The 25362-nt window shown below is 41.1% G+C and overlaps 1 protein-coding gene across 3 annotated transcripts in view; it reads left to right on the forward strand.

The window, feature by feature from the left end:
- The window catches only part of cadm1b (cell adhesion molecule 1b), a 172969-nt gene extending 155187 nt beyond the window's left edge, over window positions 1-17782 (forward strand). For 2 of the 3 annotated variants that reach the window (XM_088381250.1, XM_088381251.1), the window contains 4 exons: window positions 59-231; window positions 5590-5640; window positions 12673-12801; window positions 12909-17782. In XM_088381250.1, coding sequence (XP_088237376.1) covers window positions 59-231; window positions 5590-5640; window positions 12673-12801; window positions 12909-13027 — 472 coding nt within the window. In that variant the 3' untranslated portion in view covers window positions 13028-17782. The remainder of the gene's footprint in view (window positions 1-58; window positions 232-5589; window positions 5641-12672; window positions 12802-12908) is intronic. The other variant, XM_088381252.1, reaches the window with a different exon arrangement.
- Window positions 17783-25362: the final 7580 nt, after the last annotated feature.

Consider the following 25362-nt stretch of genomic DNA (forward strand, 5'->3'; position numbering starts at 1 on the left):
AATTTCAAAGTCATCATCTATGGGATTGTATTTCTTGAATTTGCTCGTGTCTTCGCAGCCCTCGTCGGATCAACTGGCTGAGGGTGGAGGAGGACCTGCCGCCCCACGCCGTGGTCACCGGCTCGGACCTCTTCATCGAGAACCTCAACAAATCCTTCAACGGCACGTATCGCTGCGTGGCCTCTAACACGGTGGGCGAGGCCTACGACGACTACGTCCTCTTCGTGTACGGTGAGTAGCGCCGCACGAAGTTGTGTCATAAAAGTTCCAGGAATGGAGTCGCAAGCTCATATTTGAAATCTAAACTTTTGGTTAAAGGTTGTAAGTAATGGATTACTTGCTAAATGGCTTTTTAGCGGCATTATGTGCTTTGGTGCTGCTGTTTTGGTTAGCAACAGTGTTCAAACAGTTATTTTATTAATGTCGTCTATGAACGTAGATGGCCGTAGTTGATATATCTTTTTTTTTCCCCCCTCATATGTCAAGAAGATTGTTAGATTTAGACGTCGGGCATGCCACTCATATTCAAACAACAAAATGTGAGGAGAAGGCGCCGCGTGGCCTTAAAAGCAAAACCTGTTTTTCAAGAAGGAGCCTTTTTGTTGCCTTTTATGAGATCTGATTGCTGCTTTCACGACAATGTGATTGTTTTGATTTGTGCTCATTTAAGTCAACTTGACAGCCATTGTCAAAAAGCAACAATGTTGCGGTTTGTTTATCTGGCCCACCGGCAAATTACGATGACAGCTGTTGAGAATGTGCATTTGTGCACATAAATGAAAAGGTCCCCCCCCCCAACTCATCTGAGTCGTCTCACCAATTGTGTAGCTGGCAGCTTTTTAGCGAAGGAGCTTGTAAGAAACTCGTCAGTGTCTGTAAGGACTCACTCACTAATGTCCTTGAAAAAAGGAATTCATAGTTGGTAGGATTACAATATATTTGCTTTCTCCCATTTTCTGTGGCACTCTTCTTCTTGGTCGTAGCGGGAGTTGGAGTCGACAGAGTGGGAATCAATTTGAATGGATTAGTGGACTGAAAGAAGTTAAAGCAAAATTTGCCAGAGCCTTCTTGGTGAAAAGGTCTGACTCAAATTGACGCAATGTAGCAACATAGAAAAGTTTTTTTTTAGTCAAAGTACAATGTCTGAATTTGATTTTTTTGGGGGGGGACCAAGAAAGTGTCGTATGTTTAAAAAAAAAAAAAAAAGAAATATAGCTAAATGGCTGTGAAGGACTTGAGCCAACCAAAGTATTCCACTGACTTTACAAATGTTTCTATGAAATGACCTTCCGGAGTTGTGAATGGAGCAGCGTGAATGCTGTTGTCACTTTGCTTTTCTTTCTTTCTTTTTTTTGGGTGAATGTGGAGAGCGAGGTGGGTACCAGGCAGATCTCACGCAACCCGGCCTCCTCTACGCACAAGCACAGCCATACAATAGTGTTTCACTAATCCAAATCTCTCAGGTGAAAAGCATTCAGTATTCCGGTAATTACTCTCTGAGATCATTTGTGCTGTTTGAGAAGTTAATCCTGCTGAGAAGTTGGCAAAGCTGCCTTCTGGGTCCCTGCGTTGGACATTACAGTTAATGTAAAGATGCAGAGGGAACAAATTACTGATTCAAATGTAATATAGAGTAACCCAGGTTTTCATTCTTGCTATTTTACAGTTTTTTTTTGGGAACATAGATCACGCAAATTTTCGGTCTAACATTGTTTTATATTAGGTGTAAGTCTGCTGCTGACCACTAGATGTTTAGTTTGAAACGTAATTTTGAAAGAAGAGAAAAAAAAAGGAAGTCATTCAGCAAAACTTGTTTTTGTTGTAAAATATTGAATGCCATTAGGTGTAATTCTGCTGCTGACCGCTAGATGGCTCAACATTTAGTTTGAAACTTAATTTTGAAAGTAGAGTAAAAAAATGAAGTCATTCAGCAAAAATTTTTTTTTTATTGTCAAATATTGAATACCACTGTAATCCTGCTTTTTACGCCCACAAAATAATTGTAGGTGTTTTTTCAAATGTTTATTTTCTTTCTTAAATTACACAAAATATCTACTTAAAGTGTCTGTTGCATGGCCATTAAATGCAGGTGGTCTTCGTCCAAACACTTTTTTTTTCCTTTTACTATCTGCATCCTCCTTGCCCTGTTGTCTCTTCAATTAGCGACTCGCTCTGCACATATTTTAACAATTTCCATTAAACGGCGTTTTTCTCTGGTGTGCTTGCGGATGTCAGACGCGGTGCAGCTTCAGCCGGGTTCTAATGAGACACTGGAGATTGGTAAAAAGGTGTTCATAAGCGCTTATAATTATGTCTGCGACTCCCACTCCTCTTTTACGCAGGATTTAATGCCATCCCAAATCATGTTGTGGTCCGTGCAAGGCTTTGTTGTCCCAAAGTAATCACGCCCGCTACATCGGCTTAATTAGTGTGTCTGCGCACTGCGGATTGGCCCTGGCGTGATAACCTTGTCCTGCCTTGTCTCGCTATTTGCAAACGCCACTAGGCGTGTCGGCCATTAATTTCATTATCATGTCTGGTCAAATTGACATTTTTAAGTCTTTTTGTTGTCTTTTGCTTTCAAGTGCTTTCTTTCAGCCATTTACCAATTATTTTCCACCAAGCTCCGTTTTGGGGTTACCAGATCACTCAAGCCACTTTGCCAATATCGTCAATATGCTCAGTGCTGCCAGGCTTCCATTTGGACAGCTTTTGTCTCTTTGGCTGCAATTTGGCCCTCTAGTAGAACTTATCCCTTATGGCCAGCATTCTGAGAAATTCTTTGTTCCGTCTGAACTCGTCAAGAGATAAGTACGGAGAAAGATTTATCGATTTCCATTGTTTTGCTAAAATAACATGCCCTGGTATTGATCCCTGTGTGACACCATATATTTAAAAAAATATCAAATAAATAAAAAATAAAAAAAATACTGTTTTGTGTTCAACAAGCATATGAAATTATAAAGGCAGTCGTATTTTTGCTATTTTTCTGCCGAACTGAGAACACAAATGAGCCTTGTGAGGATACAAGTAACTGCCTTTCTCCGCGCTGGCTTCCAATGCTGCGTGACTGCCAGTCCCTCTGCTCAACACAATTTTATAAGAAGTGATGACCTTTCATTCCGCGCCTGCCAAGTCAGATGTGTGTGTGTGTGTGTCGATGTAAATTCCCATCAAATCAAATCCCGTTGTATTGTGTGTGAACATTTGTCCTGCTGTTCTGCAGTAAATGAAGGAAGAGCCAGACAGCATCTTTCCTCCCTCCCTCCCTCTCGTCCTATAATTCACATCTATACTGCCTTTGCTCACTGTTTATCCCAACGCTGACTTATTTGACCTGTAAATCCTCCACGGAGCAAAAGTCAAAGATTGGCTGTATATTTACGTTGGCTGTGCAGACAGCGCTCAAGGGTGTTACGATTTTCATCATGTGGAAAAAGTGTCAACACAGCCGATGTATGGATGGATAAATGGATGGATGGATCACCAAACCTCAAAAGGCTTATATAGGTCAGGGGTATACTAGATAACATCTAGAAGCAGTTTATTCGTTATTGGGTAATGAAATGTTTTCAAAATTATGGTAATGTTAGAAGTCTGAGGATTGATCCCTGTGGGACACCGTTCAGGTAGGTAGGTTAATAGGAAGTCAAATTAGTTGTCCATCAATCATGAATCTCTAATTATTAGTAGAAGTAGTAGTTGTAGTGTAATTTTTTTAAACAAATTTTGATGCCTTAATGGTTGTATTTCAAAACATGTTTAAGGGATAGATTCAGAACCAAAAGAAAACAAATACAAGCACTGTTGGATATAAACAAATTTCACAGGTTTGTTTGACTTGAATTCTATCTTTTCCTTAGCGCTTGAAAATATAGCCTCATCCTCAAAATACACTTCATAATGCACAGGCCCCCAAGTCATCCGGCTTGGAAAATTGACCATGGAGAATTCCTGTTTGCCTTGATATTATATGTGCCACATCCTATCACGGCCTTTGTGAAGACCCTCCAACCTCTGAATGGCCAATTTCCCCTTTTTCCACACGTTGACATTTCTGCTATCAGACCGCCTTCGGTCACCGGGAGTGGAATGGAGCCCACCCTCCTTTTCAAATGCTGTCAGAGGGGAATCTCGCCATGATCCCACGATACCTTCCCCGCCACCGCGCACTGCATCGCCGGCGGCGGCATTACATCGTCCTTGATGTTTTATCATTAGTTTGGAAGTGCGCGCTCCCCTGCTGCTGCCTTTTGATGGAATGCAGACAGTAACAGCGCAGGGAGACGGCCAGCCAATTTCCCCCCGCTGCGACTCTCCCACAGCAAGGGGTCGCGCTATCTTTGCCTCCCTCGGTGCCACAATATATCCTCCTGATGAGGTACCACGCGGCCCCCCTCGGCACCACCGCTTACCTCGCTTGCCCTCCGACGAGCGTCTTTTTTCCCATAATGATGTTTGCCGGTTAGCGACGGGCCCTAATCGACGCCGGCAGTCCCCGATTGAGATCACCTCGGTGGTTTCTTCATCACTTTGGCGTAATTATTCAGCGTAGCAAATGGCAACATTGAACCGATCGTTGTTATGCATTGTTAACTTGGATATTCAATACACGGAGCTGCATTAGTCATTCATTTCAGAGGATAAAGAATATATGCCAATGAGAATTGCGAGGAACATCCAGCCACTGAATATATTCCACTTTTGGATGATACTTCTGTACGTTACTAAGGCTTTAAATTGCCTTATTTTTCATACTGCTAGGTATTTCCATTTTTTTGTACAAGCGTGAAAATATTGCAGCTCTCAGTAAGATACCGTCCAGTTCTACAATACAATTTCGCATAACTTGCTACTAGTAATGATTTTCTGCCATGGTTTATGGCATTCCCATCAGCGTGCAATTCTGCGACTATACAAACAGTATGCCTTGGACATGAAATGCTTGAGGAAATGTACATTTTCTCAGCAGAAAATAGCACGGCACTGAAATCTATTAGACTGTAAGACGGCTCATTACGTGCTGCTATTGTGCGTGAAGCTAGCTGACGAGCGCAAAAGTTGCACAGAAAGCCACGACGTCCTCCATTGTTTTGGGTAAACCTGTTTTCGTGCCGTCGTCGGGGCTAATCTGGTAACGCTAGATAATTAGCATTGATTTAAAGTTGACACTATTATTAGCCGGAACATAAGCTTTGTCTCCGGAATGAGTTTTCATTGTGACTTGTCTTGTTTTTGTCACGTACGGGTTGTCGGGGATTTAATGAATGGATTAACTTGTGTATTATGTTCCTCTATGGTTTGGAATTTGTAGTTGCTAACGTAATTACAATGGGAAAAACAGCTTGCTAAAATTAGGGAAGATGTGATTTCATTCTAGAGTCATCATTATACAATATTTGACTTTCCAGGTAACATTTTAATATTCTAGTCAATCCTTCTATCAACATAACATGCCTGTCTTAGCCTAGCCTAGCTTTTTTTTCCCTGACATTGGTCGTCATTGGCCTTTGCCTTCTTTACTCTTGTCTTTCTCATTTCTTATACGTGGTCTTTATTTTTTGTTTTTTCTTTACTCTTTTCGTCTAGATGCTCCCACTACTATCCCCACACCCACCACCAATCCAGTCAACACGCAAGGTACTGTACAGCTCCCCCATCACCTCCGTGCCCCTTTATATACCAGATGTGTGTGTGTGTGAGTGTGTGTATGATTATTTGTGGACAGGCAGTTCTCATCTGATAGTCGTTGATGGGTGACATTGAGGACAGGATGCAGGGTGCCGTCAGTGCACCCCCAGTTGTGTGTTTGAGGCCCCGCACTTTGTTATCTTATCAGCATCTACAGCTGTATCTCGCCACCCCCGGCCAGCCATCATATGAGAAAAGCCTTTACATGTACAGCTCACTTTTTTTTTTTTTTTTGTCTTTGTGAGGCCAAGGAAAAAGAAAAAAAACATCAATAATCATTTAAGTCAATGAAAGACAAATAGACGTGCGCCCGACTTCTTTGATTTGGCTTGGAATGCTACTCGATAGCAGCGTTTTAAACGTGCCGTCAAAGCTACGCGCGGCGAAGAGGACGCCCAGGGAGGTGGCATTTGGATATGCCACAATGTGACATTTGCGCAAAAAAAAAAAAGAAAAAAATGGGGGGAAATATGCTTAAAGAACAGGTCAGTTTATCAGTCGCAGCGGGAGACTCAACTGATGTCGTTTCAAAGGATGAATATACCCATATGTGCTCACTTATTAACTGTTTTATGTAGCAACCCCTAAAATATGATATTTGGGAAATTCCAAATTCAACCAATGACATTTTATTTTTTCTTCATACCGGCCTTTTCCAAACAGCTTCTTTTAGCTTTTCTCTTAAAGTGATAATACAAACTTAATCCTTAATACTCCACAGTGCATTACTCTGCACTTTTCCCAGTTAACTTGTAACATCATGAAAGCGGGGATTTAGCGCAATTTATGCAACGCGTGCCGGGAGGATGTAATTGAGCCTCCTCCTCCGAACGTCCTGTCACAGAGGCCACGCTAAGCTGGCTGCGGCTAGATTGCTTTGCAGCGTCTTCATCGGCATAACGCTGCAAAAAAAAATAAAAAATAGTTTGACTTGCTGTAACATAAAGCACAATTTTCATTAAACAGCCATGGCGGCGCCACAGGCAGAGATCCAGCTCGGTTTGTAATCACAGCCCGCCCAGAATGTACGGCGTATTTGTAATTGTCGCACGTACGGCCGCAAAGAGATGAAGCAGCATGTCGCGCACAAAGAGGCCTTTTAGTCGGTGTCAAGTGTCAGTTGTTGTGTCGTCTGCGCTCGACTTTGAATCTGGGTGACGAGGCCCCTTTCTTTCTTGTCGCTGCGACGCGGGAGCAAACGGCACAATAAACGTCTGCCGTGTTGTTTCATGTTTGTGAAAAGTTTCAACAGAGTTGAAATTGTCAGGTCTCAAAGGGTGTTTTTGCACGCGTGTGCGAAACCTCTCGAGGGAGAGATAAGTCAACCGTTCAAAAGAGTGCTCCTTGTTTCATGTGTTTGAAAGTTTTCTTGCAATAAGTTTCATATTAAACATAAGATTTAGCTAAATGTTGTCAAGTCGCTGTGCCGCGTCAAGGTTGAACACAATTGTGCATTTTCTATAGAGTTGTCCTGAGGGAACGCCGTCGAAAATAATTTGGAATATAAGACACAATTGCTCCACCGAATTTGCATAATTAACGGGAAAGTGTGAAAATAACAGAATTAATTGCACAGGAGAAATAGCACATCCAGCGCTTACGTAAGCACCTGTGCGTGTACCTTTAAGGGGCGTGGCCTAGTCGTGACATCAGAAGCTGATGTTTATTTTTTTATTCAACTAAAGCAGGAGCATGTCTGAATCGCGCTCGAAATACAAATTATAAGATTATTATTATTATTTGATAAATTATTATAAAAAATGAGGAAATTATTTTTGAAAGAGACTGTTTGACGACGGCAGAAAATACCCAGAATCTTTGGCCGGGGTGCAGGGTGAGATCATTCTCCCAAGCCGTCAGATGCTCAGAGATGATCCGAGGCGGGGACATCAGATCCCGGCTAAGCCCTCACTAGACACTCTCAGTGCTCTTGGCCAGTCCACCTCTATACGGAACAAGGAATTAGGTTGTCGGGTTGATTGAACAGATGACGTTCCCTCCGACTGGCAGCTCGGGAGATCGCCTCCGTTGTTCTAATCTCATCTGTAAGAACGGACGGCTTGCGGGTTTTCTGAGATCATGGAGGAAATAATCACACCTATTTTGATTGATATTAAACTGACGATTAGCAAAATGTAGCATTTAAACAACAAGCAGAAAATAAAATAGTGTCAAGAAAAATAACACTTTAAAATAATAGCAATTAAAAAACTGCTGTTCATGCTTTGTCCTCTTAGGGGCAGTGTAGTGCACACATGCATGAAGAAAGTGGTAAAAATAATTGCTCATTTTTTTCACAAATTAGGAAGCATACGTGTCTACATGTGTCACTATAAATTTTTGTGCGAATATTTGTTATTTGAAGATAAATGTCTAATGCCAGCACTTTTAAGGGAGGGCAGAATCACGTCGCACGCTAGCTGCAACTAATATATCGCTCGCTTGGGTGAACTTGTGTGTGTTTTTTTTTTTTCTCTCTCGCTCCTTTTGAATCGCATGTTAGCGGAGTCTATGGCTTGTTTTCTTCTGTTTACTCACACTAGTAGCACTGGGGGGGGGTCTTCTTCTTTACACGTGTCAGAATCACGCACCAGATGGAGTGCGAGGAGTCCACTCTGAACAGGTTTTCATGACTATGAAATGTTTTTTCCACTTGCGTGCAGTCTTAGAGTTTCTGTTGAATTTTACAAGAGCGCCGTTAACTAAAAAAGTCCCGTGCGTCTTCTCATTGGAAGAATTAAGGAATCGTTTCGAAATGATAATTATTTTTCTTACTCCTTTCACACCTTTGTTTAGTGTGATTCCCAGTTCATTTTTTTAAATGTATTTATCTTCGCTTAATAATGAAAGTGAGGGTTTTTTTTTTTACATTTTTAATTGGTCCCCAGAGAGTAGCAGGTTGGGAGTGCCAGCCCAACCTCAAGTGGAGCTTCATTACGCTAATGTTGGTTTCTCATAAAGCATTTGCTACTAATTACAAAAAGTGCACATTAAAGATTTTGTATGAAGCCTAAAGAATTCCCCGGTCCACATTTTTTAATTTCACATACTATTTGAAGAAGGAAAAAAAATACAGTTTGGCCTTGATCTCTTGGCATGAACAACATGAGGATTTTTTTTTACAAGCACAATTAACTTTAGAGTTCATTGACACAGTGTTCCTTCATTCACGGTTGTATTTGTCGCCATTAGACCTTGAATTTTTTTTTTCTTCCCCTTTCTTAAATCACAACATTTGTACGTCGTTAAATTATCCTTGGTCGTTACAAAGGCCGCTCGAAATCTATTTAGCGGGCAAGCCGGCAGCAATGAAAGTCCAATGTGGCGACAATTGAGTACGACGCTCCGCAGATGATTTGGTTAAAGGTTACCCATCGTACACTCGCTCCTCAGCTCATTTGGCTTCTTTCACCGTCAAAACAAACACAAAAGACGCGGTAGGGTTTTCAATTCCGCTCGCCCAAATAGCTATTGACTCCCTGGAAATTAATTCTTAACCGAGTGAAGGATTCCAGAAATATTTATCTTATTATATTAATATATATATTCTATTAATATTACTAGTATCTTTATATAATATAGTATATATTTTATTATTTATTTTATTTTAATTCAGATAATATTATTTATATAATATCTTATTACTATTATTTTTTGTTTTTAATTTCAATTTTTTTTAATTTAATAATATTCTTTCCAAGTGTATTTCTATGGCAGTCACAGCTCAGGAAAAGTCACTCCAGGAATTACAGCCACCCTCAGCAGGAATCATATACATGTTAGATTTAGTGTTAAGAACCCATCTGTTAATTGGATGACGGGAGGGAAAACATACATGTACAAAGCCAAGAGAGAGAGGTGACACGGAAATGTACGTACGTGGCGTAGAGCTGCTTTCTCCATCACCCAGACGCGGGCATTACTAGCAAATCCCCTTTATCCCCCCCACACCACCGCCATAAATCCCCGCGGCCTGCTCACATCCTGTCAAGATTCCTTCGCGGGCATGTCTGCGCTCCCGTACCCAACGCTAGCTGGCTGACAACACGGACAAGCGGCCGCATTACAGACATCATCAAATTGTGCTTATTACAAGAGGGAGCCAGGACAGACACACACGGAGCCGAGCGGCCGGCTGTCTCTTGTAATAATATATGACATTTGAATGTGACACATTGTGGGATATGTATCGCGCGCACGTCTATTTATTGAACCTTTCCCGGGGATCTCGTTCTTGATCCTGACAGAATCCTGCCTTGTCGACACCGGGCGCACATTTCGAACCGCCGACTGAAGCGTATTAACAAGCGTTGAATCTAATTTTGATTTATTTTATCCATATATATATATATATATATATATATAATTTTATTTTATTATTTTTTTATATATATACATTTGGTAATTATTGTTATATTTATATATACACGTATATATTTATTTTTTATTTTTTAACATGAAGCTTCGGCACACTGTGCTGAATGTTTTTGTGGGTCTTCTAACATCTATTTTTCTTTTCCCTCATTCTGGAAGCATACACCGAGCTGTTTTTTTTTTTTTTTTTTTTTTTCTCCACCTGTTAAAATAACTCTCCCTAGGTGTGCAGAGGCATGTTTTCAGGCGGATGTGTCAAATAAAAGACGGCAGGGGGGCAAGGTGAGGGCAGGGAGGGAGGAAGAGGAGAAGGAAAGCAGCGGAGGAGAGTCAGTGGAGTTTTTGCTGGCTCCAGACAGGATTGTGCACGAGGTTTTTTTTTTTACGGCGTGGATGTTCATTAAAGTGCAGCTTTTGCCTCTCCTCAGGGACTTGGCCGTGCTTCCTGGCATCCCCCGCCACAGTAAACACACTGCGCCTATCCACGTGGTTCATTTGGAGAGACGGGTGGGGTGCTCATGCGGAACCAAAGTCCACAAAAACGCTTGTTAATTAGTTTGACTGCTCACGTTGATGACAAATTACACTTTTTAAGGATAGCCGTACAGAGTTTTTACAGCACATGATGCTGGAGCAGTTAAGCCCTGCAGGTGGCGCCACGGTGACTTTTTTTTTTCTGGGGGGAGGCTGATATATTTACCAATTTAGTATGCGGAAATGATGACATTTTTTGTGCTTGTGATTTTCAATCCTGCCAACTCTCCCTTCTCTTTCGATGTGCAATCTACCACTAGTTGCCACGGAAACAGCATAGTGAGCATGATTGGATTATGCCATTTTTTTTTTTTCCTTTGCAGACCAGTGCTTTATTAAATCCAGCAGTTGGGACTGTGGCAGAACAAGCTTATTCATTTATGTGTACTCTCCCATCCAGACCTGGGACACACCTACCAGGTGTAAGATAGAAATGATTTCAGATGATTCATTTACAGATAAGGCTAGCCTCAAATCATGGAATCTGATATATTTTTTTCCCCTGAGACTTGAGAATGTCATTAACATCCGTTTAAAGGATCAAGTGGACTTGAAATTTTTAAAATAATTTTGTTGGCGGTTGCAGTAGGTAGTCAGCAGGTCAGGGCTTCGACTATATTTACACTTTGAAGGAGTGCATATTTTTTTTATTGAGTGAATGCCTCACATGTTATTCCTATTCTGTATTATAATTATCCCGCTTACTTTTTGATGCTGCTCTCCTTCACATCAATCTAACGGCCACCTATTTCAAAAATTTTCTCCATCCATTATTACAGAATATATCACTTTAATCACTATACTGTCCGGGAGTAAAAGCTGGTCCCATCTTTAGGTAATATTTTAATGTTTTTTTATTATTTATATATTTATTATTATTTGTTTTATCATTATTTATTTTTATTCATCTTTGGAGTTTTTCCCAAAACTTTTTCTTTCAAAAGCCTGCTGAGAACGTGTTTGGAGCAGTTGCAGGTGATCAACAAACGGTGAAAGAAAAAAAAAATCTGCTAATCCGCTGATAAATATCAGAGCAAAATGCTGTAATAACTGTCTCGCAGCGCCATTATTTTTCTTTTTAAATTAAAAGAAGGACCAATGAGATATTGGTCCACCATTGTCACTCTGCCGGCGTCTTGGAGCGGAATTGTTCACGTCGAGATCATGACTAGTGAGATTGGTGGCAAATTGAGCTGCTCTCTCATGCGGCAAAGGACCACGGCGCCGTAACCCCCCTCCCACCCCGAGCGACCATTGCTCCTCCATGAATGAAAGAATGAATGTGTTAGCACAGATATTACCACTACATGTGTCCTGATTGGTCCACTATCAATATTAAAAATCTATATGATCTCTACACATCGGGGCCTTAATAATCCACATTGTTGCTATGATTGCATTACTTTCGGCTGCTCATTTAACGAGACGTAAGAGCAGTTCTCGTCTTTGTAACGCGGCGTTTCTTTAAAGTACTGCGTGAAGAAGCGTGGTCTCGTATGCAACTGGAGTGCACTTGAGCTTCTGAAAAGAAGCACAAGCGGAGGAAGAAAAAAAAGACTGCGTCGCGCAATTATCCAGTTGCTCTGTCGCTCGTTAAGTAAGAACAAAATGTTTCGTCGTTTATTTGTGGCCTTTTTAGTTAAACCGTTTCGGATTCACCAAATGGTGACATTGTAGCACCCCCCCCCAACCCCCCTTTAATAAACAACATCAACTTCCTTTGCGATGAGGTCAATTGACGACGCCTGGAGATAAAATTTGTTTATCTAGGCACTCAAATCATTTAATAGCTGTTACCATCAACAAAATATTCGGAGGGCACAAGTTTTATTTCGCCCACGGTGTAATAAAACACTCTAAGATGTTATTAAAAGCTTGCAAATGTTCCGCTTTAATTGGAGTCGCTTCTTAATAATTCAACAATGATTTGATGCGGTAGCTCAAAAGTATTCGGACAATGTGGCACCAATTACTTTGGTCATTCCAAAACGATAAATGTTCTATTTTTGTGAAACATCTTCATCCAAGTCATAGTTGGATCGCTCGAGTTGAGATCGATATTTATGTTTTCAGACTCCCGAGCGGGTGAAGGCACGCCACCCAAACTTGACCACGCCGTCATCGGCGGCGTGGTTGCCGTGGTGATGTTCGCCATCCTCTGCGCGCTCATTGTTCTCGGTCGATACTTTGCCAGGCACAAAGGTAAAGCGCGGCCGATCCCACTTGACCATGAACTCATCGGCGCGTCTTTTTCTTGCCGTCTGATAGGATTGTCGAGTGTTTTTTTCTTTTGCTTTGCGCTCGCGCAGGCACTTACTTCACGCACGAAGCCAAAGGGGCGGACGACGCCGCCGACGCCGACACGGCCATCATCAACGCCGAGGGCGGACACAACAACACGGATGAGAAGAAGGAGTATTACATCTAAAGTTTGGAAGGAAGGCTGGTGGTGCTATGGCAGCATAACTTTGATTAGATCGTTGTATGTTGGGGGGTTGGGGGGGGATGAGGGAGGAAGCGAAATTCGGACTGGCGTGGCCTCATCTTGAGAAGAGGCCGAGTGTCCCGTCTCAAAACCTTCCTGGACTGCCGGGGCCCGAAACTTCTGTACACTCTCTTTCTTTTACAGACTATTTTGTGCCTTGTTCTATTTCGGTTTGTTTTCTTCCCTCCCACTCACGTGCTTGTTGGTTTGGATGTTTGCTTGCAATATGAAAGTGGCCCGTTTGTGTGTGTGTGAGTGCGTGTTAGTCTGTGCCACCGAGCACAAAGAAGGTCATTGCCCCTTTTTATTCTGCAGTAATCTTAAAGGAGACATATTATTTTTGTTTTTTCTACCACTTTAAAACAGTTCGCTGATCATATCTGTCGCTTGTTTTGATCGGAAACCAATCACTTTGGGCAGGTCTCCAAACACTGTGACATCACAGTCGAACCGAAACAGCTTTCTTCCAGACGCATTTTGGACAAGCATTCCAGAGACCCGACTATTTGTATAAAAGTCCTTTATTTTTGGTAATATGTCCCCTTTAAGAGTTCAGTGATTATTGAGATTTCATCTCCCAATCACTTACATGTACATTTGATGCCGTTGGTTTACACGTGGATGTCAGACAAAAGAAAGAAAAGGAAAAAACAAAAAAAAGTTGAACTAAATAGCCACTTTATTAGGGACACTTGATCAAAGCTGGATGAAGGTTGACATGGGCCCTCAAAACGCCAAATACAAAATATTGGGAGTTTTGAAGTCTGAATCCAGATTGTTGTTGATAGGAGACTATTTTACTATTTAAAGTACGCAAGACAATTTTCCATTAAACAGTGGTACGTTATATGTCATCATTTTATGAGAATAAGTCAAATTATTGGGGCAGTTAAGTCAGAATGGTGACAGACAAAAACACAACTTTATCATAGGAATAAAAATTTCACAAAGGCAAGTGTCGCATTTGATAAAAAATCCAATCAATTATGACCATGTGAGTCCTCATATTATTAGAGTATAAGTCAAATTATTATTGCAGTGAATTGACAAAATGAGAAATTGGTTACTGCTGAATTAAGTCACATCAAGGCAATAAATTGGATTTTTGGGGGCATAAAAGTGGTTTATTATTTTACAATTAAATATGTAAAACTTTGTACTTGTATGAGGAGAAAAATCAGTTATATGAATAAAAAGATCATTTTTACAAGAAAGGGACATCATTTTAGGAAGCAATTTTTAATTATTAATTACCGAAGTATGTCAAGAGGGTGTACGTTATGCGCTGTGGACATCTAACCAGACGTTTTTAACAAATGTGTGTATATAGTACTGTTTTAGCCATTTTTATTAGCAGGTTCTCCAGAGATGTAGTGCGTTTGTCAGTGTGGGAATTTAGATGTTCACTGGCTAAATTATGACTCTATTCTTGTAATTTTACAACTTCACTTTCAAAACAGAAGGCGGGCCGCCGTTTTGAAGGCACCGTGTGCCTGATAAAGTGGCATATTTCAATTAAAACTTGCCGGTCTGTGTGTCAGTATAGATGTCATGACAGCAGTTTATCTTTAGAGGTTAGCATTGGTGTAAAGTTCCGTCACATGATAGCGGATCAAATGTTCATTATTGAGTAGCTGTCAGTTGAGTTGAATGTTTTTGGCGTGGGCATTCATGCTAACAAAAGAGGAACATTTTAATCTTATAAGCTTATTTTTGTTTCTTCTTTCCTTGGATATTTTTAAGGCCATGGTCACAAAATTTAATCATTTGAATAATATTGATCTGCCTGATAAAAACACACGGTCCCAAATAATGGATTTAGTTTGTCTTGGGTCACTTAATTAGCTTTATTTAGCATAAAGAAAAATTAACAATTTTGAACCCTGTTTAAGCTAAACGTGGCTAGCCCCATGTGTGTATTGTGTGTTTTTTTTTTTTAAAGAGCCTTCACCTTTAATCATTATTATTTATATGATTTTATTTACACAAAAGATTGATGGACAAAAAGAAATATTGTTATTGAAGAGTTTCTTGTCTAATGTTGGCATAAAGAATAGCATTAAGATTCGCTAGGATGTTTAGCTAAAATATTTAAACAATTAGTGTAAAATTAACTCATTCCAGATCTGAGGATTAAATACTTGATTAATTATTATTGTGTTCTTTATTTTTACATATCCGATAAAAAGATGCCCATTTTAAACCTGTTTCCTGCTTTGTGCTGAACTTAGCTTGCGAGACAGCTTTCCAATGGGATACAAAACTATAATTTGTTTTTGTATAAATATCAAAAGTGTAAAACTCAAATAATGTTATTTAGATTTTGCCCTATATGGACAAAAAGTTGAACTTGCTTAGCTTTTTTTAGCATCAAAACAGGAGAAACAAACATACCGCATGAGGCTAAACGCTAACGTGATGCTTAAGTTCAGCTCAACCGTTAAAATTTTGACAGTTTACTGGACTTTTACCTGCCTTTTATTCTTTATTTGTACATATTTGATAAAAGTGACTATTTTAATTCATTTCTTGTTTTATCAACCTCCCAGCTAGCTTCTACTGGGATAGCAGTGTAATTAGTTTTATTTTTTTCCCCAAGATATGAGCACAGCCATATGCTTTAATTAGATTCTTAGCTGTTAATCAATTAAATACCTTCCAATCTAAAAGTAATGTGCAAAGAGTGTTACAGTATGTCTATTTCTTGACTTGCAGTCATCTATAAGCAGTAAAAAGACATCTCTTGAAGTATCGTTCCCCTTAGGCCACCTTTGATTGGTCTTGAACGGCCGACTGCTCTATCAAGTTGTTACTTTTTTTTTTCCTCCCCTGACTTGTCGCCCAACAGCCTCAAAACTTCACTCAAAAGCCTTTGTTTTCTTACCTAGCAACAAAAACCCAAAACATAGTCCCAGATGGTCGCTAATCAAAAACATCCAGTTTATCGGATAACCACCGCCTTAAAGTCACCTCCCGATCAATCATGCGTAAATAAAAGAGCGAAGGACTTGATGTAGTGCCTTGTTTGACGTGGAGGCATACTGGTGGTCGGATACTTTAAAGCACGGGTGGGTAACCTACCTTTGTATCACATCTCCAGGTTGTTTTTAAAAATATTTTTAAAAAGTGTTCATGTAATTTAATTATGTATGTTGGCTTCAGCCCTCTTTTCTTTTTGTCTTGTATCCACTTAATGAAACAAACCTGTACAATCGAGAACCTGCTGTAAAAAGATTTGGCTCAAAATTGTTCAATCAATTTTGTTTTTGTTGCTTAGACTATTCTCAGAAAATGACTGATTTCATTTTGTAAAATAATACGATTCTCATAAAACACTTATTTTATATCACCATTTTATTTTCACATTTACAACTTCTGTCATTTGACTTTTTCTCCTGCTCAAAAATATTGTTATTGCCATGAAATTTTGATTTAATAAATTATTTCTAAATTAAATGAGAATTTAAAGCGGGGCCCTGATAGAACAATGGTTCCCCACCTCTGCGTTAAAGTGTTATCTTGTACATTTGTGTCCTCTTTTTAACTGGTTCGACGCGATGTTGGTCCACGTTGTCGCTTCCTGCTGCGCCGTTTTGGACCCTGGCGTTCATGTTGTACAAAAGCTCGGATGCTCGGTCCCAGATGTTGTATTTACTATGTATTATTAAATTTGGTGATTCCAAATGTTCATTGAAGCAGCATTTCTTATTTATGGGGATGACTTCTGTGGATGAGGTTAAAACAAGCAGCTAGCAGCCAATCGGAAGGAACGAGTACATATAAAAGTGAAACCACCTATGTATGTTTAAAATGGCTGTTTTTTTAGGATTTTTGTAAATAATAATAATAAGAGACCATGATAAAACATTTCAAAACTGAAATTGAAATCAATATTTTTGACAAAACTCATCTTAATGTAGGCATACAGGACATTTACCCATTTTAATATTGTATCATTATTCACAGATTTTGTTTTTTCAAAATAACCCTAATTGTCATAACATTATATTGAATGGCAATGAATTTTAAAATATTTTAAAAATTATTATATATAAAAATACCCCCATTGCGCTAATCCTATTTGATTTTTGATGTTTTTCCTTATGATGATTAGTATGTTTGTGTTCACTCTCTCAGGTTCATGAGTGTTAATAGTTGTGTTTTTGCATCTCAGGTAGAATGCAAATGTATTGTTTAAAAAAAAAAAAAAAAAAAATTAAAAAAGCCCTCCCTGCCCTGCCAGCCTACTAAGTATATAGTGTAACTATTTTTAGTGCAACAGCAGCTATTCAAATCGATGTAGATGGATTTGTCACGACTTTGTTGAGCAACCGCAAAAATGCCAGAGTAGACTTGGCCATCAAGCGGACCAGCACCACGTGTACAGTCGATGTTTCTCAAACTTCTTCCTCTCGTATGTTCGGTTGTGAATGTTTTGCATACAAGATATGATGTACATGTATTTCCTGTAACATGTCCAAGAGAGGAAGGAGGACGAGAAGCTGCTTTGTGTTTTGCTACCCACAAAAAATGCTTTAACGTTGTCTTCTTTTTTTTTTCTTTAATGTAGCGAACACTTTTGATTGTCATCTGGCCATGCATCTTTTGTATTGGTTCACCAACATTTTTACAAAAGAAAAAAAAAAAATACACACAACCTGATAAGTACTTGTCTTAATAAAGAATATGTCGTATGTTCTTGTTGTGGTGATGCTTTTCGTCTTCAGTAAGAAATATTTGGGCAAAATTATTTTGACCACAATACAGTATTCAATTTTTATTGATTTTGTTTGACAGGGTCAGGGTTATTTGGGCAAAATTATTTTTTGTAGTCACTCAGGAAGCACAAGAAGGAGTATTTGTATGGTCTGCCCAGTTCAAGTGTTCCCATTAAAAATAGAAAGATGTTGTTGACCTTTTCCTGGCCCGGCTTGACTCGAAGCAGCAGCACCTGTCGGCCAACATGCAGGTCTGCTTTTCTGTCCTGGAGAAAAAGAAAATAAGAAAAAAAAGTCTGTCAATTTGTCAAAACTCTAACATGAGCTCGGTGAGTCTGTCCATGTCAGTCATGGTGTCATGGGAAACACGTCTACACACGCGTCTTTCATGATGAAGCCTTCCTTCCTCACGCATGACCACGTCCGCATATTTTCAACACTGTCAGTTTGAAAAGCAACATGGGGAGAACACGTCCACGTCCATCTTCAATCACACCAAAGGAAATGCATTTGGTGAAGAAAAAAAAAAAACGTTTTTTTTTTTCTTCTTCACTGTTGGCTATAGTCAACGATGACAATCTTCCTTCAAAGCAGCTGCTAAATTTAACTGCGGTTAAAAATAATAACGAGTCACTTCAAAAAGTTCTTGTGTCATAATGACAAGCACGTGATGTGTTAGAAGAACCACACTGGCACAATTATCTCAAAATGCAATTTTTCTTATATCCAGCTCTTCATCATCTTCAATGACAGTGATCACCACTAGATGGCAGACTCTGCTGATGAAAGCCAAAACACCAAGAGAAGAAGAGCGAGCAGGTCTGGACACAAACAAATCTGCCTAGTTTGCCATGAAAGATTTCAAATTAAGTCGCCATGCCAACAATCATCTCAAAAGCATACAAACAGCAACAGTTTGAAGTGACTTTTTTTTTTTGAATGATGATTGACTCTGCTGAATATTCAAAGTATCAGGTGTGTTTTGAGAGACAAAGAAGGAAAGGTTCAAGTGCACGTTTTTCAGGGCTCCGAATTAGCAAAACAATTAAAAAGCGAAAGGTTAAGCATCTCCAGGAGAAAAGGTGTAATTACTACAAGGGGCAAAGAAAGCTCGGAGCGTCACCCTGGAGCAACCATGAGGAGCGAGCACCCACCTCGCAGCACCAAGGTGACTCAACTGCTCGAGCACTTTGCCAATTTGGGCTTGCTGTTCCGCTTCACAGGCAGCACCCTGACACAATAAGCACATTTCTTATCGTCTTATTGCCTAATCTCCCCATCGTATTTACTATTGTGGATGCATAATTCATTTCCTTTTCATTTCAAATGCTGCCATTATCTGCCACGTGTGGAGGCCCAAAAAAAAAATGGTGGTGCCTTTATTTAGTCATTATTTTGAATTATAAGAAGTGTTGTCTTTTGGCGGGGTAGCCTTGAAGCACCGCCATCATTTATCAGTCCCACTCCGTTTTTACTTATCAAATTAATTAGTTAGGTAATTAAAAGTTACATATTTTAATTAAATTGCTGCCGGATACACGCCCGTCACCTGGAAAGTAAAAAAAAAAAAAATAGGCGCCGCGGGGGGATTGGAGTCGAGCACTTTCACTAGACTTTACCACGTGCTTTTTGCTTTTGGACAAAATGGACGCCTTTCAACAAATGTGAAAATTGTGCTTTGGTAGAAAAGGTCAGCTTCTTTTTACACGCGAGTGCATTTACGTTTCTAGCGCTTCACTTATTTTCAAATTGCCAATAAAATACAAGTTGTGTTGAGAAAGAGACAAAGAATTACTTAGAAGACACTTAATTAGTGGATTGTAAGAATAGAGAGGAGTACAAAGTTGGCCAATTACGTTCATAATGACTTTTCCGACACATCATTACATCTCATCTACATCTATTTAAGAGAAGTCGGTGCAAGCCAATCTGCTTGCCGGCAACGTGTGAAAAATCACTGGCAGTAATTTGATGACTTTCTGCATGCAGGGGTTCATTGTTTAACTGTAATTAAATAAATGTGTGTGTGTGTTGACTTGATGACACCGAATACATCACTTTTGCTAAAGTTTCTCTTGTGATGACGTTATCTAAACCAAGAGTAGTTTCAATCAAGGGTGAGGAAGCTAAATACAAATGTTTTTAGCCCTAATGCTAATGTAGCCTAAAATAAGTTACACTCTCTAACAGTAAGTCAAAATTAAAAAAAATAAAAAAACACAAACAATTGTTTTTTAAGGGTTTTTTAAACGGATCCCTTCTCCACCATTAAACATATTTAAAGTAGAGTTTTTTTAAAGGGTATGTCAAAAAGATGAATTACCCCCAGGCAGGCTTTGTTTTGTTGAGCTGTAAAATGTATTAAATGTTTAATTAAATAGTTGAAACTAAGCGGACCCTTCCTCCCCCCAGTTCTGCTCCATTAAAGGACTGAATGATGTCATTAATATTCTCCGCCCTTCTGCCTTACTTCCTTAATTATGACTTTGAGGCTTTGTGTCATTCACGCTGTTATCACGTTTTTCTTCATTATTACGTTATGCTCTGTTATCGTCCGTAGCGTTATGCTTTCTATTCTTCTTGCGTGTTTGTGGCATTCAATGCTATGCCACATTTTGTTTTGGATTATTACATGATGCTACATCTTGCTGTGCTTTAGTGTTGGCTCGTGAGTGAACGAGAGTGATTCGTTCGTTTTTCAGTTCACATGACTTCAACCAGTAGGTGTCGGTAATGCCCATTGAAGCTGGTGCCATCTCGCCGTAAAACAAAACGAAGAAGAAAATGACGTAACTTCCTGTTCACCAACAGAATGGATCTGTGAGTGAGTGAGTGAGTGAGTGAGTGAGTGAGTGAGTGAGTGAGTAGTAGTTGAGTGAGTGAGTAGTTGAGTGTGAGTGAGTGAGTGAGTAGTTGAGTGTGAGTGAGTGTGTGAGAGTGAGTGAGTGAGTGAGTGAGTGAGTGAGTGAGTGAGTGAGTGAGTGAGTGAGTGAGTGAGTGAGTAGTTGAGTGAGTGAGTGAGTAGTTGAATGAGTGTGAGTGAGTGAGTGAGTGAGTGAGTGAGTGAGTGAGTGAGTGAGTGAGTGAGTGAGTGAGTGAGTGTGAGTGAGTGTGAGTGAGTGAGTGAGTAGTTGAGTGAGTGAGTGAGTGAGTGAGTAGTTGAGTGAGTGAGTGAGTAGTTGAATGAGTGTGAGTGAGTGAGTGAGTGAGTGAGTGAGTGAGTGAGTGAGTGAGTGAGTGAGTGAGTGAGTGAGTGAGTGTGAGTGAGTGAGTGAGTGTGAGTGAGTGAGTGAGTGAGTAGTTGAGTGAGTGAGTGAGTGAGTGAGTGAGTGAGTGAGTGAGTGAGTAGTAGTTGAGTGAGTGTGAGTGAGTGAGTAAGTGAGTAGTTGTGTGAGTGAGTGAGCAGTTGAGTGTGAGTGAGTAGTTGAGTGTGAGTGAGTGAGTAGTTGAGTGTGAGTGAGTGAGTGAGTGAGTGAGTGAGTGAGTGAGTGAGTGAGTGAGTGAGTGAGTGAGTGAGTGAGTGAGTGAGTAGTAGTTGAGTGAGTGTGAGTGCGAGTGAGTAAGTGAGTAGTTGAGTGTGAGTGAGTGAGCAGTTGAGTGTGTGTGAGTGAGAGAGTGAGTGAGTGAGTGAGTGAGTAGTTGAGTGAGTGAGTGAGTAGTTGAGTGAGTGAGTGAGTACGTAGTTGAATGAGTGTGAGTGAGTGAGTGAGTGAGTGAGTGAGTGAGTGAGTGAGTGAGTGAGTGAGTGAGTGAGTGAGTGAGTGAGTGAGTGAGTGAGTGAGTGAGTGAGTAGTTGAGTGTGAGTGAGTGAGTGAGTGAGTGAGTGAGTAGTTGAGTGTGAGTGAGTGAGTGAGTGAGTGAGTGAGTGAGTGAGTGAGTGAGTGAGTGAGTGAGTGAGTGAGTGAGTGAGTGTGAGTGAGTGAGTGAGTGAGTGAGTGAGTGAGTGAGTGAGTGAGTGAGTGAGTGAATGAGTGAATGAGTGAGTGAGTAGTAGTTGAGTGAGTGTGAGTGCGAGTGAGTAAGTGAGTAGTTGAGTGTGAGTGAGTGAGCAGTTGAGTGTGTGTGAGTGAGTGAGTGAGTGAGTGAGTGAGTGAGTGAGTGAGTGAATGAGTGTGAGTGAGTGAGTGAGTGAGTGAGTGAGTGAGTGAGTGAGTGAGTGAGTGAGTGAGTAGTAGTTGAGTGAGTGAGTGAGTGAGTGAGTAGTTGAGTGTGAGTGAGTGAGTGAGTGAGTGAGTGAGTGAGTGAGTGAGTGAGTGAGTGAGTGAGTAGTTGAGTGTGAGTGAGTGTGAGTGAGTGAGTGAGTGAGTGAGTGAGTGAGTGAGTGAGTGAGTGAGTGAGTGAGTGAGTGAGTGAGTGAGTGAGTAGTAGTTGAGTGAGTGAGTGAGTAGTTGAGTGTGAGTGAGTGAGTGAGTGAGTGAGTGAGTGAGTGAGTGAGTGAGTGAGTAGTTGAGTGAGTAGTTGAGTGAGTGAGTGTGAGTGAGTAGTTGAGTGAGTGTGAGTGAGTGAGTGTGAGAGTGAGTGTGAGTGAGTGTGAGTGAGTGAGTGAGTGAGTGAGTGAGTGAGCGAGTGTGAGTGAGTAGTTGAGTGAGTAGTTGAGTGAGTGTGAGTGAGTGAGTGAGTGAGTGAGTGAGTGAGTGAGTGAGTGAGTGAGTGAGTGAGTAGTTGAGTGAGTGAGTAGTTGAGTGAGTGAGTGAGTAGTTGAATGAGTGTGAGTGAGTGAGTGTGAGTGAGTGAGTGAATGAGTGTGAGTGAGTGAGTGAGTGAGTGAGTGAGTGAGTGAGTGAGTGAGTGAGTGAGTGAGTGAGTGAGTGAGTGAGTGAGTGTGAGTGAGTTAGGTTTAGGGTTAGGGGTTAGGGTTTGAGTGAGTGAGTGAGTGAGTGAGTGAGTGAGTGAGTGAGTGAGTTAGGATTAGGGGTTAGGGTTTAGGGTTTGAGTGAGTGAGTGAGTGAGTGAGTGAGTGAGTGAGTGAGTGAGTGAGTGAGTGAGTGAGTGAGTGAGTTAGGGTTTAGGGTTTGAGTGAGTGAGTGAGTGAGTGAGTGAGTGAGTGAGTGAGTTAGGGTTAGGGTTAGGGTTTGAGTGAGTGAGTGTGAGTGAGTGAGTGAGTGAGTTAGGGTTAGGGTTTAGGGTTTAGGGTTAGGGTTTGAGTGAGTGAGTGAGTGAGTGAGTTAGGGTTTAGGGTTAGGGTTTGTGTGAGTGAGTGAGTGAGTGAGTGAGTGAGTGAGTTAGGGTTTAGGGTTAGGGTTTAGGGTTAGGGTTTGAGTGAGTGAGTGAGTGAGTTAGGGTTTAGGGTTAGGGTTTGTGTGAGTGAGTGAGTCAGTTAGGGTTTAGGGTTAGGGTTAGGGTTTGTGTGAGTGAGTGAGTTAGGTTTAGGGTTTAGGGTTAGGGTTTGAGTGAGTGAGTGAGTGAGTGAGTGAGTTAGGGTTTAGGGTTAGGGTTTGTGTGAGTGAGTGAGTGAGTGAGTTAGGGTTAGGGTTTAGGGTTTGAGTGAGTGAGTGAGTGAGTGTGAGTGAGTTAGGGTTTAGGGTTAGGGTTTGAGTGAGTGAGTGAGTGAGTTAGGGTTAGGGTTAGGGTTTGTGTGAGTGAGTGAGTGAGTGATGAGTGAGTTAGGGTTTAGGGTTAGGGTTTGAGTGAGTGAGTGAGTGAGTGAGTTAGGGTTAGGGTTAGGGTTTGAGTGAGTGAGTGAGTTAGGGTTAGGGTTTAGGGTTAGGGTTTAGGGTTAGGGTTTGAGTGAGTGAGTTAGGGTTTAGGGTTAGGGTTTGTGTGAGTGAGTGAGTGAGTGAGTTAGGGTTTAGGGTTAGGGTTTAGGGTTAGGGTTTGAGTGAGTGAGTGAGTTAGGGTTTAGGGTTAGGGTTTGTGTGAGTGAGTGAGTGAGTGAGTTAGGGTTAGGGTTTAGGGTTAGGGTTTGAGTGAGTGAGTGAGTGAGTGAGTGAGTTAGGGTTTAGGGTTAGGGTTAGGGTTTGTGTGAGTGAGTGAGTGAGTGAGTGAGTTAGGGTTAGGGTTTAGGGTTAGGGTTTGAGTGAGTGAGTGAGTGAGTTAGGGTTTAGGGTTAGGGTTTGTGTGAGTGAGTGAGTGAGTTAGGGTTAGGGTTTAGGGTTTGAGTGAGTGAGTGAGTGAGTGTGAGTGAGTGAGTTAGGGTTAGGGTTTAGGGTTAGGGTTTGAGTGAGTGAGTGAGTGAGTGAGTGGATGAGTGAGTTAGGGTTAGGGTTTAGGGTTAGGGTTTGAGTGAGTGAGTGAGTGAGGGTTAGGGTTAGGGTTTGTGTGAGTGAGTGAGTGAGTGAGTGAGTGAGTGAGTGAGTGATGAGTGAGTTAGGGTTTAGGGTTAGGGTTTGAGTGAGTGAGTGAGTTAGGGTTAGGGTTAGGGTTTGAGTGAGTGAGTGTGAGTGAGTGAGTGAGTGAGTGAGTGAGTGAGTGAGTTATGGTTAGGGTTTAGGGTTAGGGTTTGTGTGAGTGAGTGAGTGAGTGAGTGAGTGAGTTAGGGTTTAGGGTTAGGGTTAGGGTTTGTGTGAGTGAGTGAGTGAGTGAGTGAGTGAGTGAGTGAGTGAGTGAGTGAGTGAGTTAGGGTTTAGGGTTAGGGTTTAAGGTTAGGGTTTGAGTGAGTGAGTGAGTGAGTTAGGGTTAGGGTTTAGGGTTAGGGTTTGTGTGAGTGAGTGAGTGAGTGAGTGAGTGGATGAGTGAGTTAGGGTTAGGGTTTAGGGTTAGGGTTTGAGTGAGTGAGTGAGTGAGGGTTAGGGTTAGGGTTTGTGTGAGTGAGTGAGTGAGTGAGTGATGAGTGAGTTGGGGTTCAGGGTTTAGGGTTAGGGTTTGAGTGAGTGAGTGAGTGAGTTAGGGTTAGGGTTAGGGTTTGAGTGAGTGAGTGTGAGTGAGTGAGTGAGTTATGGTTAGGGTTTAGGGTTAGGGTTTGTGTGAGTGAGTGAGTGAGTGAGTGAGTGAGTGAGTGAGTTAGGGTTTAGGGTTAGGGTTAGGGTTTGTGTGAGTGAGTGAGTGAGTGAGTGAGCGAGTGAGTGAGTGAGTTAGGGTTTAGGGTTAGGATTTAGGGTTAGGGTTTGAGTGAGTGAGTGAGTTAGGGTTAGGGTTTAGGGTTAGGGTTTGTGTGAGTGAGTGAGTGAGTGAGTGAGTGAGTGAGTGAGTGAGTGAGTGAGTGAGTGAGTGAGTGAGTGAGTGAGTTAGGGTTTAGGGTTAGGGTTTGAGTGAGTGAGTGACGAGTTAGGGTTTAGGGTTAGGGTTTGTGTGAGTGAGTGAGTGAGTGAGTGAGTGAGTGAGTGAGTGAGTGAGTGAGTGAGTGAGTGAGTTAGGGTTTAGGGTTAGGGTTTGAGTGAGTGAGTGAGTGAGTTAGGGTTAGGGTTTAGGGTTAGGGTTTGAGTGAGTGAGTGAGTGAGTGAGTTAGGGTTTAGGGTTAGGGTTAGGGTTTGTGTGAGTGAGTGAGTGAGTGAGTGAGTGAGTGAGTGAGTGAGTGAGTGAGTGAGTTAGGGTTTAGGGTTAGGGTTTAGGGTTAGGGTTTGAGTGAGTGAGTGAGTGAGTGAGTTAGGGTTAGGGTTTAGGGTTAGGGTTTGTGTGAGTGAG

This window comes from Syngnathus floridae, chromosome 7, assembly GCF_059516105.1.
Source record: "Syngnathus floridae isolate MCC-2025c chromosome 7, RoL_Sflo_1.0, whole genome shotgun sequence".
NCBI classification, from domain to species: domain Eukaryota; kingdom Metazoa; phylum Chordata; class Actinopteri; order Syngnathiformes; family Syngnathidae; genus Syngnathus; species Syngnathus floridae.